Source organism: Mesoplodon bidens (assembly GCF_964165515.1).
Source record: "Mesoplodon bidens genome assembly, chromosome: 12".
Lineage (NCBI taxonomy): Eukaryota > Metazoa > Chordata > Mammalia > Artiodactyla > Ziphiidae > Mesoplodon > Mesoplodon bidens.
This window is the reverse complement of record NC_138168.1, coordinates 59912454-59929207: the sequence shown is the minus strand read 5'-3', so window position 1 is coordinate 59929207 and position 16754 is coordinate 59912454. Positions and strand designations below refer to the sequence as shown.

General features: G+C 38.3%; 1 protein-coding gene across 4 annotated transcripts in view; it reads left to right on the top strand.

Moving 5' to 3' along the window:
• PTPRK (protein tyrosine phosphatase receptor type K) overlaps window positions 1-16754 on the top strand; it is a 588095-nt gene that overhangs the window by 294503 nt on the left and 276838 nt on the right. For all 4 annotated transcript variants that reach the window (XM_081250577.1, XM_081250575.1, XM_081250574.1 and 1 more), the window contains exons 4-5: window positions 11924-12005; window positions 14516-14631. In XM_081250577.1, the coding sequence (XP_081106703.1) occupies window positions 11924-12005; window positions 14516-14631 (198 nt within the window). The remainder of the gene's footprint in view (window positions 1-11923; window positions 12006-14515; window positions 14632-16754) is intronic.

Here is a 16754-nt window from a genome sequence, read left to right as displayed (position 1 = left end):
GAGCCCAAGCTCCTTACTTTGAGTTCAGCTTTCCATTGTATGAGGTACTTCTTCTGCATTAATTCAGTTTGCCAAAAGATAAAGTTGTTCTTTAGGGTCCGCCTCCTCCCCTCCTTTAATTTGACTTGACTTCACTTATTTAGTTAGTAATCCAAAAATGTTGCTAGAGTAGCAAAAATTTGATTAGAATCATCACCTTCAGTATTTCAGGTAACAGAGTAGAGTGGACACAGCATAAAAAGCAGAGCCCTTTCATTCTGTTCTCAGGCTGGCCTCCTGGATGGGTTCAAGTTGACATCTGGTATGGCTTCCCTTGCTGTCTTCTCCTGGGAAGCCCTAGTTTTCTATTTGACACCCAGCATTAGCTCTGACCTGAGCATTAGCCCAAGCAAGTTTTGCATAATTAAACTATTGAGATTGGTTTTCCCTGAGTGGACAGAAGAGACTTACAAGGTGAGGGCTCTGTTAAAGTGATAAAGCTGATTAGATACTTAGCAGTAAAGGAATCTGATCTTAGAAATTTCCTCTTGCTCTAGTTAATGAGGCAGAGACAACACTTAGGGAAAATGAGGTCACTAACAAGAGAAACAATTTTTTTTTCTTTACTAAAGAACCAATTCTTTCACTCCCTTTAAAATCAAGGCCTAAATTTATTGTCCAGAATAAAGCTCAATTTAAATGAATAAATAAGAAACTTTTCCTCAGGGGTGTAGTAAATATGTTTAAACTTACCACCTACGAAGTAAAACAATTCGAGAAAGTAAAACTAAGCCTAGAATTAAAATAATTTAATTAATGCTGACTGTAACAAACCTGAAATAATGAACTGATTAATTATTCAGCTGTGTGGTCTATTCATAAGACTGTATTTTTTCCAAAAATAATTTTCTCATTTTTTCTTTCTATACTTTCCCTTTCCTTGAACTACCATTTGAGCAAGTAAAACTTGTTTTCCTGAAATATACTTATACAAATGTCCTATATTAACAATGTTCATAATCTTACCTTTTGGTTTATATAGCACTTTTACAGATGCTACTATTTAATCCTCACAAAACTTTATAATGAAAGCTGCATTATCTCCATATTATGGAGTTGAGACTTGGCTCTTAAAGGTTATGTGATTTGCTCAAGAATTTGTAAATAGGAGAGTTGGGTGTCAAATACAAATTTTCTCACCCCCAAGATAGTGGCCTGTAACACAACTGCTCCAAGTTATACATTATTTAAAGTCTCTACTTCTCTCCTCTATTTCTTGCTAAACCTTTGTTCCAATATTTAGAAAGTGACATGACAGTTGTTATCATATCAAATCTTCACGTGAAATGCAAATGATATGTATACACACACTCACACATACACACACATATATTTCTGTCTTTATAGATTAGCCCTCCTTTCATCATGAAGTATTTGTCTTCCCCCAAAAACCTCATTCTCCTACTTCTCAGCTTTAACTTATTCCAGGGAAATTAATAGTCATAAAGGGCAAACTTGAAGTAGAAAAGAACTAACACAGGAGGTAACTTATGATGGGAGTGATCGGAGGGGAGATGAACCATCCACCCAGCCTGCTGTGTTCCATTGTCATTGGCTTTGGGGTGGATGTAGATATGGTATGAGAATGGGAAGGATGTAATGCTGATTGATGATACTGCTGTTTAGTCAATAGAATAATTAGTTTGCTATTTAAAATGACACTTTAAAAATTTAACATATTAAACTTTTAAAGGCAATTTAAAGTCTATTTAAATTAAATGTTCTACTGCGTTTGTTTCTTGATCTTGAGAGGAAGTGTAGTGAAGTTGATGGAAGATTAGATCCTGGAGGTTGACTTGGGTCCATCCCTGGCTCTACGACTTGTTAGCTGTTAGACTTTGGTGCAGTCACTTAACTTTCTTTAAATTGAGGATAAAAATAATAACTACCTCATATGATTGTAGTGAAGATGTAATGAATTTGTGTGTGTGGAGAGAGAGAGAGAGAGAAAGAGAGAGGAAACAACAGAAGATGTGAGCATGAATGAGCATGCTCACTTAGAACAGTCTCTTGAGTATAGTAAGTGCTCAGTAAAAACAATAAAAACAGTCAAACTTATCCCCCTCGACTTTAGTAAAACTGTGTCAAAAGTTACCAGAGAACCCTTAATGGCTAACTTTAATTGATACTTTTTTAGTTTTCCTTGACCTCTCTCCTACAGTTCATGTTTTTTGCCATAGTCTGCATCTATTTTATTCAGACTCTTAAATTTCTAGTTTGTTGTTCTTTTTACACAGTTACAGCAAGCTTCAGTGTTTTCACTTTCTCCCATAGAGGCCCTAAATCTGTGCTGAGCTATAACCACAGAATTTCCAGAATTGGCAAATAGTCCCATGAGAAAGAAGATCCTGGGATCACATTGGAGAGATCCTGTCCTCATAAAATTTGTGCTCATCTAGATGCCATTGTTTATGCAGATATCTGATGTTTTAAAATTATGGTCATTGTAATTTATATGGCCTTTTCTAATCCTTTTGGTGGGAGTGTTGACCTGCCTGACTGGGGGGAGTGCCTTCCTCGACCATTCTGTCTGAATCGTACTTTGTTGGCCTTACTTCTTTTTTTTTTTTTTTTTAAATAAATAAAATAAATAAATTTATTTTAAAAATCTGAGTGATTGGATTAGAGTACGTTTAAACTGGATTTGCTCAATAGTTTATTTTTTTTATTTTTTTAAACTTTTTGCTTTATAACAAATTTAATCAGTTATACATATACATGTTCCCATATTCCCTCCCTTTTGCGTCTCCCTCCCACCCTCCCTATCCCACCCCTCCAGGCGGTCACAAAGCACCGAGCTCATCTCCCTGTGTTATGCGGCTGCTTCCCACTAGCTATCTACCTTACGTTTGGTAGTGTATATATGTCCATGCCGCTCTTTCACTTTGTCACAGCTTACCCTTCCCCCTCCCCATATCCTCAAGTCCATTCTCTAGTAGGTCTGTGTCTTTATTCCTGTCTTACCCCTATGTTCTTCATGACATTTTTTTTTCTTAAATTCCATATATATGTGTTAGCATACAGTATTTGTCTTTCTCTTTCTGACTTACTTCACTCTGTATGACAGACTCTAGGTCTATCCACCTCATTACAAATAGCTCAATTTCATTTATTTTTATGGCTGAGTAATATTCCATTGTATATATGTGCCACATCTTCTTTACCCATTCATCCGATGATGGACACTTAGGTTGTTTCCATCTCCGGGCTATTGTAAATAGGGCTGCTATGAACATTTTGGTACATGTCTCTTTTTGAATTATGGTTTTCTCAGGGTATATGCCCAGTAGTGGGATTGCTGGGTCATATGGTAGTTCTATTTGTAGTTTTTTAAGGAACCTCCATACCGTTCTCCATAGCGGCTGTACCAATTCACATTCCCACCAGCAGTTCAAGAGTGTTCCCTTTTTTCCACACCCTCTCCAGCATTTATTGTTTCTAGATTTTTTGATGATGGCCATTCTGACTGGTGTGAGATGATACCTCATTGTAGTTTTGATTTGCATTTCTCTAATGAGTAAAGATGTTGAGCATCCTTTCATGTGTTTGTTGGCAGTCTGTATATCTTCTGTGGAGAAATGTCTATTTAGGTCTTCTGCCCATTTTTGGATTGGGTTGTTTGTTTTTTTGTTATTGAGCTGCATGAGCTGCTTATAAATTTTGGAGATTAATCCTTTGTCAGTTGCTTCATTTGCAAATATTTTCTCCCATTCTGAGGGTTGCCTTTTGGTCTTGTTTATGGTTTCCTTTGCTGTGCAAAAGCTTTGAAGTTTCATTAGGTCCCATGTGTTTATTTTTGTCTTTATTTCCATTTCTCTAGGAGGTGGGTCAAAAGGATCTTGCTGTGATTTATGTCATAGAGTGTTCTGCCTATGTTTTCCTCTAAGAGTTTGATAGTGTCTGGCCTTACATTTAGGTCTTTAATCCATTTTGAGCTTATTTTTGTGTATGGTGTTAGGGAGTGATCTAATCTCATACTTTTACATGTCCCTATCCAGTTTTCCCAGCACCACTTATTGAAGAGACTGTCCTTTCTCCACTGTACATTCCTGCCTCCTTTATCAAAGATAAGGTGACCATATGTCCGTGGGTTTAACTCTGGGCTTTCTATCCTGTTCCATTGATCTATCTTTCTCTTTTTGTGCCAGTACCATACTGTCCTGATTACTGTAGCTTTGTAGTATAGTCTGAAGTCAGGGAGCCTGATTCCTCCAGCTCCATTTTTCGTTCTCAAGATTGCTTTGGCTATTCGGGGTCTTTTGTGTTTCCATACAAATTGTGAAATTTTTTGTTCTACTTCTGTGAAAAATGTCAGTGGTAGTTTAATACGGATTGCACTGAATCTGTAGATTGCTTTGGGTAGTAGAGTCATTTTCACAATGTTGATTCTTCCAATCCAAGAACATGGTACATCTCTCCATCTATTTGTATCATCTTTAATTTCTTTCATCAGTGTCTTATAATTTTCTGCATACAGGTCTTTTGTCTCCTTAGGTAGGTTTATTCCTAGATATTTTATTCTTTTTGTTGCAATGGTAAATGGGAGTGTTTCCTTGATTTCACTTTCAGATTTTTCATCATTAGTATATAGGAATGCCAGAGATTTCTGTGCATTAATTTTGTATCCTGCAACTTTACCAAATTCATTAATTAACTCTAGTAGTTTTCTGGTAGCATCTTTAGGATTCTCTATGTATAGTATCATGTCATCTGTAAAGAGTGACAGCTTTAATTCTTCTTTTCCGATTTGGATTCCTTTTATTTCCTTTTCTTCTCTGATTGCTGTGGCTAAAACTTCCAAAACTAGGTTGAATAAGAGTGGTGAGAGTGGGGAACCTTGTCTTGTTCCTGATCTTAGTGGAAATGGTTTCAGTTTTTCACCATTGAGGACGATGCTGGCTGTGGGTTTGTCATATATGGCCTTTATTATGTTGAGGAAAGTTCCCTCTATGCCTACTTTCTGCAGGGTTTTTACCATAAATGGGTGTTGAATTTTGTCGAAAGCTTTCTCTGCATCTATTGAGATGATCATATGGTTTTTCTCCTTCAATTTGTTAATATGGTGTATCACATTGATTGATTTACGTATATTGAAGAATCCTTGCATTCCTGGAATAAACCCCACTTGATCATGGTGTATGATCCTTTTAATGTGCTGTTGGATTCTGTTTGCTAGTATTTTGTTGAGGATTTTTGCATCTATGTTCATCAGTGATATTGGCCTGTAATTTTCTTTCTTTGTGACATCCTTGTCTGGTTTTGGTATCAAGGTGATGGTGGCCTCATAGAATGAGTTTGGGAGTGTTCCTCCCTCTGCTATATTTTGGAAGAGTTTCAGAAGGATAGGTGTTAGCTCTTCTCTAAATGCTTGATAGAATTCGCCTGTGAAGCCATCTGGTCCTGGGCTTTTGTTTGTTGGAGGATTTTTTATCAGAGTTTCAATTTCAGTGCTTGTGATTCGTCTGTTCATATTTTCTATTTCTTCCTGATTCAGTCTTGGCAGGTTGTGCATTTCTAAGAATTTGTCCATTTCTTCCAGGTTGTCCATTTTATTGGCATAGAGTTGCTTATAGTAATCTCTCATGATCTTTTGTATTTCTGCAGTGTCAGTTGTTACTTCTCCTTTTTCATTTCTAATTCTATTGATTTGAGTCTTCCCCCTTTTTTTCTTGATGAGTCTGGCTAATGGTTTATCAATTTTGTTTATCTTCTCAAAGAACCAGCTTTTAGTTTTATTGATCTTTGCTATCGTTTCCTTCATTTCTTTTTCATTTATTTCTGATCTGATTTTTATGATTTCTTTCCTTCTGCTAACTTTGGGATGTTTTTGTTCTTCTTTCTCTAATTGCTTTAGGTGCAAGGTTAGGTTGTTTATTCGAGATGTTTCCTGTTTCTTAAGGTGGGATTGTATTGCTATAAACTTCCCTCTTAGAACTGCTTTTGCTGTATCCCATAGGTTTTGGGTCGTCGTGTCTCCATTGTCATTTGTTTCTAGGTATTTTTTAATTTCCTCTTTGATTTCTTCAGTGATCACTTCGTTATTAAGTAGTGTATTGTTTAGCCTCCATGTGTTTGTATTTTTTACAGCTCTTTTCCTGTAATTGATATCTAGTCTCATAGCATTGTGGTCGGAAAAGATACTTGATACAATTTCAATTTTCTTAAATTTACCAAGGCTTGATTTGTGACCCAAGATATGATCTATCCTGGAGAATGTCCCATGAGCACTTGAGAAAAATGTGTATTCTGTTGTTTTTGGATGGAATGTCCTATAAATATCAATTAAGTCCATCTTGTTTAATGTATCATTTAAAGCTTGTGTTTCCTTCTTTATTTTCATTTTGGATGATCTGTCCATTGGTGAAAGTGGGGTGTTAAAGTCCCCTACTATGAGTGTGTTACTGTCGATTTCCCCTTTTATGGCTGTTAGTATTTGCCTTATGTATTGAGGTGCTCCTATGTTGGGTGCATAAATATTTACAATTGTTATATCTTCTTCTTGGATTGATCCCTTGATCATAATGTAGTGTACTTGTCTCTTCTAGTAGTCTTTATTTTAAAGTCTATTTTGTCTGATATGAGAATTGCTACTCCAGCTTTCTTTTGGTTTCCATTTGCATGGAATATCTTTTTCCATCCCCTTACTTTCAGTCTGTATGTGTCTCTAGGTCTGAAGTGGGTCTCTTGTAGACAGCATATATATGGGTCTTGTTTTTGTATCCATTCAGCCAATCTGTATCTTTTGGTGGGAGCATTTACTCCATTTACATTTAAGGTAATTATCGATATGTATGTTCCTATTCCCATTTTCTTAATTGTTTTGGGTTCGTTACTGTAGGTCTTTTCGTTCTGTTGTGTTTCTTGCCTAGAGAAGTTCCTTTAGCATTTGTTGTAAAGCTGGTTTGGTGGTGCTGAACTCTCTCAGCTTTTGCTTGTCTGTAAACGTTCTAATTTCTCCATCAAATCTGAATGAGATCCTTGCTGGGTAGAGTAATCTTGGTTGCAGGTTTTTCTCCTTCATCACTTTAATTATGTCCTGCCACTCCCTTCTGGCTTGTAGAGTTTCTGCTGAGAGATCAGCTGTTATCCTGATGGGGATTCCCTTGTGTGTTATTTGTTGTTTTTGCCTTGCTGCTTTTAATATGATTTCTTTGTGTTTAATTTTTGACAGTTTGATTAATATGTGTCTTGGCGTATTTCTCCTTGGATTTATTCTGTATGGGACTCTCTGTGCCTCCTGGACTTGATTAACTATTTCCTTTCCCCTATTAGGGAAGTTTTCAACTATAATCTCTTCAAATATTTTCTCAGTCCCTTTCTTTTTCTCTTCTTCTTCGGGAACCCCTATAATTCGAATGTTGGTGCATTTAATGTTGTCCCAGAGGTCTCTGAGACTGTCCTCTGTTCTTTTCATTCTTTTTTCTTTATTTTGCTCTGCAGCAGTTATTTCCACTATTTTATCTTCCACCTCACTTATCCGTTCTTCTGCCTCAGTTATTCTGCTATTGATCCCATCTAGAGTATTTTTTATTTCATGTATTGTGTTTTTAATCGATGCTTGATTCATCTTTAGTTCTTCTAGGTCCTTGTTAACTGTTTCTTGCATTTTGTCTATTCTATTTCCAAGATTTTGGATCTGGGAAATAGAATCTTGGATCATCTTTACCATCATTATTCTGAATTCTTTTTCAGGTAGACTGCCTATTACCTCTTCATTTGTTAGATCTGGTGGGATTTTATCTTGCTCCTTCTCCTGCTGTGTGTTTTTCTGTCTTCTCATTTTGCTTATGTTACTGTGTTTGGGGTCTCCTTTTTGCAGGCTGCAGGTTCGTAGTTCCCGTTGTTTTTGGTGTCTGTCCCCAGTGGCTAAGGTTGGTTTAGTGGGTTGTGTAGGCTTCCTGGTGGAGGGGACTAGTGCCTGTGTTCTGGTGGATGAGGCTGGATCTTGTCTTTCTGGTGGGCAGGTCCACGTCTGGTGGTGTGTTTTGGGGTGTCTGCGGACTTTTTATGATTTTAGGCCACCTCTCAGCTAATGGGTGGCGTTGTGTTCCTGTCTTGCTAGTTGTTTGGCTTAGGGTGTCCAGCACTGTAGCTTGCTGGTCGTTGAGTGAAGCTGGGTGCTGGTGTTGAGATGGAGATCTCTGGAAGATTTTTGCCGTTTGATATTATGTGGAGCTGGGAGGTCTCTTGTGGACCAGTGTCCTGAAGTTGGCTCTCCCACCTCAGAGGCACAGCACTGACTCCTGGCTCCTCAATTTGGGATGATGTGTTGTCCATTCATGTATTCCACAGATGCAGGGTACATCAAGTTGATTGTGGAGCTTTAATCCGCTGCTTCTGAGGCTGCTGGGAGAGGTTTCCCTTTCTCTTCTTTGTTCTCACAGCTCCTGGGTCTCAGCTTTGGATTTGGCCCCGCCTCTGCGTGTAGGTCGCCGGAGGGCGTCTGTTCTTTGCTCAGACAGGACAGGGTTAAAGGAGCAGCCTCTTCGGGGACTCTGGCTCACTCAGGCCGGGCGGGAGGGAGGGGCACGGAGTGCGGGGCGAGCCTGCAGCGGCAGAGGTCGGCGTGACGTTGCACCAGCCCGAGGCGCGCCGTGCGTTCTCCCAGGGAAGCCGCCCCTGGATCCCGGGACCCCAGCAGTGGCGGGCTGCACAGGCTCCCGGAAGGGCGGTGTGGGCAGTGACCTGCGCTCGCACACAGGCTTCTTGGCGGCGGCAGCAGCAGCCCCAGCGTCCCACGCCCGTCACTGGGCTCCGTGCTTTCAGTCGCGACCCGCGCCCGTCTGTGGAGCCCCTTTAAGCAGCGCTCTTAATCCCCTCTCCTCGCGCACCAGGAAACCAAGAGGGAAGAAAAAGTCTCTTGCCTCTTCGGCAGCTCCAGAGTTTTCCCGGACTCCCTGCCGGCTAGCTGTGGCACATTAGCCCCCTTCAGGCTGAGTTCTCGCCGCCAGCCCCAGTCCTCTCCCTGCGCTCTGACCGAAGCCCGAGCCTCAGCTTCCAGCACTGCGCACCCCGGCGGGCGAGCAGACAAGCCTCTCGGGCTGGTGAGTGCCGGTCGGCACCGGTCCTCTGTGTGGGGATCTCTCCACTTTGCCCTACTCAGGTATGTGGGGAGTTTCTTGCCTTTTGGGAGGTCTGGGGTCTTCTGCCAGCATTCAGTAGGTGTTCTGTAGGAGTTGTTCCACGTGTAGCTGTATTTCTGGTGTATCCGTGGGGAGGAAGGTGATCTCCGCGTCTTACTCTTCCGCCATCTTACCCGGAAGTCTCTGTTGGCCTTACTTCTGCTGGCTGTCTTCTTGCCTTCCATTTCATGGTTTGCTGCTTTTTATCTTCTATGCTGTCTTACTCACCAATCCCTGTAACTTTCAAATCTGTAGCTTACTCACTGCCGTGATGATGACTTCCAAATCTATAGCTTTATTTTAAACCCATCTCTTCTCTTTGAGATATATCTGTCTAGTTATCTCCTAAGCATTTACCCCATATGTATCCTAGGCTAATCGAATCTGAAATGTCTGAAATGTACTTAGTTACCTTCTCCCTCAAATTTGTATCTTTTTCTGTATCACATGTTCTGGCTAGGGACCTGATAGTGTTGGGTCATGGGGTAGGCTGCCTCAAAATGTGCCTCAACGGTATACTGATTATTTTCAATTAGTTTCTTAAGGAATGGCCAGTGCAAGAGGGATACTCTGACCCTTCTTTCTGTCTTTCTGAAAGCAGGAAATAAATCTCTCAGGTGAAAGGTGTACCCCCTGCATCTGGAGGTAGAAGAACACCCTTATCACCCTTATCTCTTATCAGAGATAGAGAATGCCGAGTTGAAAAGTCTGTGTAAACAAAACTTGCTACTTCACTAATTTACTACCCCAGGTCCAAACTCTGTTTAGGTTCTTCACTAATTGAGCACCCAAAACTATTTCCTGTCACTTCCTCACAAATTTATTGTTTCTTTGTCTAAAAAGCATAAAAGCTACCTGCTTTGGCCACTTCTTAGGTCCCATTTCTATGAGACCTGCGGGACGTTTCCTCCTTCTTGACAACAGACAATAGCATTATCTACCTAGGGACCCAGGCCAGGAATGAGAATTTTCCTATCATTTTATACAACTAATGAATCAATAATTTCTATTTTGTCTGTTTCCTTAGTATCATTTCTTTTATCTCTCCTTTTTCTTCTCATCTTTCTATTTTCACTGCTACTAGCATATTATTTGTCTGTTTCTAGTCTTACCTTCTTTGGGGCCATCCTCCACCTTTTAGCCAAATATATTTCTTTATTTTTATTTTTTAAAATTTATTTATTTCATTTATTTTTGGCTGCATTGGGTCTCTCAACTGCACGGGCTCTCTCCAGTTGCGGCGAGTGGGGGCCACTCTTCCTTGCGGTGCGCGGGCTTCTCATTGCGGTGGCTTCTCTTGTTGCAGAGCACAGGCTCTAGGCGCACGGGCTTCAGTAGTTGTGGCACGTGGGCTCAGTAGTTGTGGCTTGCGGGCTCTAGAGCGCAGGCTCAGTAGTTGTGACACAGAGGCTTAGTTGCTCCATGGCATGTGGGATCTTCCCAGACCAGGGATCGAACCCGTGTCCCCTGCATTGGCAGGCAGATTCTTAACTGCTGCGCCACCAGGGAAGTCCTGAGCCAAATATATTTGTAATAGACCAATTTGATTATATTTTATTCCTACTTTAAATATCAATTTCCAATGTTTCCTAAAATGTTTTGCGAAACACTCCAAAGATAACCTATGTCTCTCCATGAATAAAGGAGCCCATAGTCAAATAAAATGTTGAAATGTGGCATGCTTAATCTGTTTTCTCTTGAAGAGTCACAGCACACGTTACTAAGGGAAAGTCTTTACGAAGTTCTGTGATTGACTGTAACAACAAAATTCTAAAACATTAGCTTATATCTGAACATTGATTTTTTTTTTTTTTTTTTTTTTTTTTTTTTTTTTTCTTTTTGCGGTATGCGGGCCTCTCACTCTTGTGGCCTCTCCCGTTGCGGAGCACAGGCTCCGGATGCGCAGGCCCAGCGGCCATGGCTCACGGGCCCAGCCGCTCCGCGGCATATGGGATCCTCCCAGACCGGGGCACGAACCCGTATCCCCTGCATCGGCAGGCGGACTCTCAACCACTGCGCCACCAGGGAGGCCCTGAACATTGATTTTTAAAAATATATTTATTAAAATATTTATTAATAATATATATTTTTAAATTGATTAATCATTGACAGGATATGCTCCTGACTTCACTCCCATGGTATTCAAAGTCTTCCATGCCTACTTCTCTAATTTCATCTCTTCCCTCTTGAGTCTTTGTAGCTATACAGATTACATTCATTTGGTTTCCCAAACACAGAGTTCTGTTCTATTCCATTGTATATGGTTCCTTTTGCCTGGAGTAACACTAATCTATCTGATGACTTCTGTCTTTGAAAATTCAGCTATTTAAAAGCTTAGATCAGTTGATGTCTTCGCTGGTTAGCATACTGCTTGGCACATTTGTAGGTGCTCAATATATGTTAAATAAATAACAAAAATGGAAAAAGTCAATAAAGGAAAATTTAGAGATATGAGATTTGCTATATCTGCCTATTCATTCTGCCTGTATATTGCCCGTTCAGGAAATCTACAACACTTAATAATAGTTGCTTAAGAAATTTAGTGAGAACTCCTTGACCTCAATAATTTAATTGCTCTTCAAAAAAATGTTGTTTACCTGTACAAGGTTTAGGAAATTACTCACATTATAAGATGAACTTTTAATTCTTATTGGACGAAAATTAAATTTTAATTTTCGTAAGTGTGTTATAGCTATTTTTCCTTCACTGTGAAAATTCCTTAAAAATGATTGTTGTAAGTGTTTTCTATTTCTTCCTGACAGGTAATATTTGAAGCTGAAGTCTCAGGAGGAAGAAGTGGTTATATTGCCATTGATGACATCCAAGTCCTGAGTTATCCTTGTGGTAGGTTGTGATTAAGAACTGTATTTTTCTATATCCTTTCAACACTTGTCTTATATTGGTAGTGACTATTGATTATCACTTGGTCATTGCTCTCTCTTTTGTTGTTACTCCTAGCCTTTTGTTCAGTTTTAAAAGAACACTGAAATATTTCTAGAGTTTTTGAATCAAATATTTTTCAGACTTGTACTACACATGTTAAAGGATTCTTTTAATTAATTACTGTTCAAAAGAAAACCACAGTCCCAAAATGGCATCACTCATGCTAAAAGTTCATGATACAAAACCTAGATTTATACCTGATCCAATTGCAGTTTCAGTTTCTTCCAGAAATGTTATCTTAATTGACCAATCTGGATTTCATGGTCAAGCACCAGTAAGATAATCTGTCCTGTGATCCCTCTCCATCTCTCAGAGGAAGAAGAGGTGATCTGAATCATAAAACCCTTGCTGTTCCTTTTCTTTCTCAAAGAAGATGTCCTGGCCTAAAAATAATTACTTCTTTTCTTTTTGCTAGTAGCTCCCTTGCCCCACTCTCCTTCTTATAAAAACCTTCCATTTTGTACAACCCCTTCGATCTGTCTTATAGTTAATAGTTGGGATGCTGCCTGATTCATGAATCCCCTAATAAAGCCTGTTAGATCTTCAGTTTATTTAGTTGACATTATTTTTGACAGAAAAAATTTAAAATGTAAATGAAACTCTAGGTAGGACTCGTTCCATCTTTTGGTATTATTAAATTGCCTAGGAAAGCAAAGAATAACAAATCAGTTCAGTGAAAAGAAAATAAAAAGAAGCCTCACCAACTTATGTGATCTGCTAAGTTGAAAGTTGGGGTGAAATGAAGAAAATGAGTTAACTCATCTTATTCCAAACTTAAGACTAAGTTTTTAATGTCATAATAAATTTCTGGCTAATTCATATTAAACAACAAAACAATAGAAAGCACACAAAACAAGAGACTCAATTTATTAACACATAGTTTGGTATGTCCTTAGATGCACATTGATTGGTCTTCAGATGGGGTAACTACATTTGTGTTTATATCACATACTCTGAAAGACAATTACTTCATGCATTCAGTAGAGCCAGGCATAAAACGGTTGGTATAAATTCAGACTTAAGCTATATCTCCCAACAGCAGTGATTTATAGGGCCCATGAATTCTAGATGATCTGTTCAGTAACCCTCCTGGTGGAAATTCTCTAATACTTTGTAAGCAGCATGCACAGGGGCCACCGTACCAGGGGCCAAGGCTCCTGCTCCTGCTAACTGGTTGTCAAACCCTAGTGTGCCTCAGAATCTCCAACTGGATATGGCAAATCACACATTGCTTGGCCCCTCACCTGTTTCTGATTGTTCCCAGGTGATACTAATGCTGATCGTCTTGAGTTCACAATTTGAGAACCACTGTTTTAGCTTGTGTTCTAGTTCGAGCATTCCTTTTTCTGAAGCATCTACTGAGATGAGGCACTGGAGAAAGATGTAGCAGGCAAAGGTCAAATGATTTATTACATGTGGTGTATTCTAAGAAAAAGGAGAAATTATCTCACTCAAAGTTCAAGTTGGTTTACTAAACTCCTTCAATCCATTCATATTTGAGAATGGTGTTTCCATCTACTGTTCATTTACACTTCTTGAAAGAAGATATTAAAGAAAGGCTTTCATGAGTAAACAAGTTAAAAAATACAGAAATTGAGCGCAACAGTAGTTTCATTGTGATATGGTCCTCCATGCACTATCTTTACTCACTGAGGCTTAGCTTTTCCCATTTATGTTTCTTTTCAGTTGAAAACCTGAATAAGCTTCAGTTTTAAAAGGTAATTATAGAGAATGCTTGTTTGACGGTCATATAACTCATGTATATTTTGATGGTAGTCATCACTTTTTTGTTGGTCTAATATTTCTTTTGGGTAACTTTCTTAGGACTATGAAGGAATAGGAGGTGGATTTAACAACAGTTAAGCTAATAATTCTCTGAGAGGAAGAAGAACAGTCCCGTACCTTGTTCTTTGAAGTACTAGAGGATTATAGTTATTGAAATTTCTTTAAAAAAGAAAAGAAAGATGTAACTGCTTAAACTGTAACTTAATAGTTCAACGGCCATGTATATGTCAGTTTTTGAGCTGTCATTCTGTGTTTTCCTTATAGTTTTCTATTATGCTCTGCTTTGTGCCTATTTGATCTCTTTAGTTTGCTTTGACTTGTAACTGTTTTATTATCACCCGTATGCAACATACTACGGGGGTCCTCCAGCAGTAATCGTTGGTGGTCACTCTGTATAGAATTGCTCTAGCAATTATGGGGCGATACGTAATAAAGCTATTAAAAAAAGAGAACTGAGCGTGAGAGAGGCAACCGTGTCTTTCAGCACAGAGAAAACTCAATTTTCTTCCATACGACATTAGTCTTGGCCAAAGGTAAAAGTATGAACAACATTATTCTGCTGGGAGAAAGTAACACGGCATGTTTTCTTCATGTGGAAAAAAGTAATTTTTTTCTTGTCTTCACAGATAAATCTCCTCATTTCCTCCGTCTGGGGGACGTAGAGGTCAATGCAGGGCAGAATGCTACATTTCAGTGTATCGCTACAGGGAGAGACGCTGTACATAACAAGTTATGGCTGCAGGTAAGGCCACATTGTCAGCTGAACTAAAGGGTACACTTGATTTTTAAAAAATCACAAATTCTTTTTCCCTGTGTATGTGTGTGCGGGGGTGGGGGGTGGAATATGTGTGTGACAGGTTGTCTTTTGTGTAGGTTTGACTTAATTAGTTGCAGATTCATTTCAGATATTTCCATTTTTGGAATATGAATAAAAATATAACAGTGTATAGTTAATAAGTATTTGGGTGAGTTACTCATGAACTCATTAGAGAATCATAATTCTCTAATGTTATGTCCAAACTGTAAAAACAATTTTTCTAGATCCATTCAAAATAGGAAAAAAATGAAAAATGTCTCATTTAACATTTTGAAAACAACTTACAAGAGCATAGTACTTAAGCAGGAGCTGTCATACTCTGATAAAGTTTTCAAAAGTATTTTAAGAAACCTTTGGGAGTATTTCTGGAAATGTGAATTGGAAGAGAGCCAATTAAAATTTTTTTTTCAGGATTTTTGTGTATAAGGGTTAATCACAGATCTGAGGACAAGATATTTGCCTTGCACATATTAAATCCGCAATAAATGTGTATTTAATGAATTGCAGTTTAGCATACATGTTGGGGAAATGTGAATGGTGCATATAAAGAGCTTTAAAAGAACCTGTGAGAAAACAGTCACTAAGGAATGTGCCATATCTTCAGAGAATATCTGTCAATCCTAGGGGCAGAGGTGGGTGGGGAGGTGGGAGGAGCTAAGAGCAACTACAGCCTTGAGGCTGGACCTAGGGCAGATGATTGTTGAGCTAAATATTTGAAGCTAGAATGTAAGAAATTATATTCTCTGAGCACCTTTATTATTATTATTATTTAATTCTGTTTGCATCAGAATGAGGAAAGGGATTTAATTAGTTAGAATTTTAAATTCCTGAGACTGCCAATAGAGACCAAAAAGGAAAATCATTAGCTTAGTTTCTTGAACATAGACATCAGGCTTTATTTTATGATATCTTTAGAGAGAGAAAATTAGTGTCAAGGATCATCATTAGGTTTCAGGAAGTTGGGATAATAATTATAATAAATGATTATTGAAATCATACCAATATAATGCCTGATATTGTACTGGGTGTTATAAATGTGTTTTTTCATTCAATTCCCACATCCAGTCAGATGTTATAACACATGTATTTCATATCAATCTAATTATAGCTACTTTTGTAATTTATTTGATATGTGCATATCAGGATACCATCCTGAATATGTGAAAAGGAAATGAACTCTCTCCTTTTTTCCCTGTGATTATGCTAATTTCCACTACAGGTATTTAAATATAAGATAATTCTTCCTGTAGAGTGTATTGTATAATGTACAACTTGTTTCATCATCTAAACATATAGTTAGAATCCCTCTTACTTTCTCTGTCTCTCAGCCTATATATTGATAGTATTAAGAATGTGTTTAGATATATTATCTAATTACTTTGCTAGTTGTTTTTCATTTAGGTAGAGACATTTTTGGCATTTAATTTTTATTGTTATCTATATAGTCTTGTCTTGGAGAACCAGAGACTCTGCAGTCTGCCCCTGGGTTTACGCCCCAGGATTTAATGGGACGTTGAAATAAAAAGGGTTTTGTGTACTTAGACACCAGCTGCCTTGTGGCAACAAAGACTTTCTGGCCCTGCTGGTCTGAGTGGGTTGCAGTAAAAATACTGCTCATTTATTGTTTGTTTCTTACTTTTGTATATTGGCTCATTTCATTATAGTTTTAAAAAATTTTCCTCTTGCCATTTTTTAAATAAAGATGAGAGATAAAAATATTCTGTTCAATTTCTGTTCTGCTTTCTTTTTTCTCCTCTTCTTTCTCTTTACATTTTCCAAGGTGAATTTATATATTTCTCGTCTATTTTGACATTGCCCAATTCTTCAGCAATTTACATGCTTATTCATGAAAAAGCTTTTCTGTCTTTTCAATAATACCACTTAAATTACCTTAACTTATTCCCTTGAATCATTCTTCTCCATATTTAAGAAACATTGAAGATTATCAATTGCCTGGTTTAAGGTTGTTTTCAAATAAATAAGACTGAGACATAGAGATAAAGGTGTAGATATATAAATATAATTGATATGTGTGCATCTATAGAGTG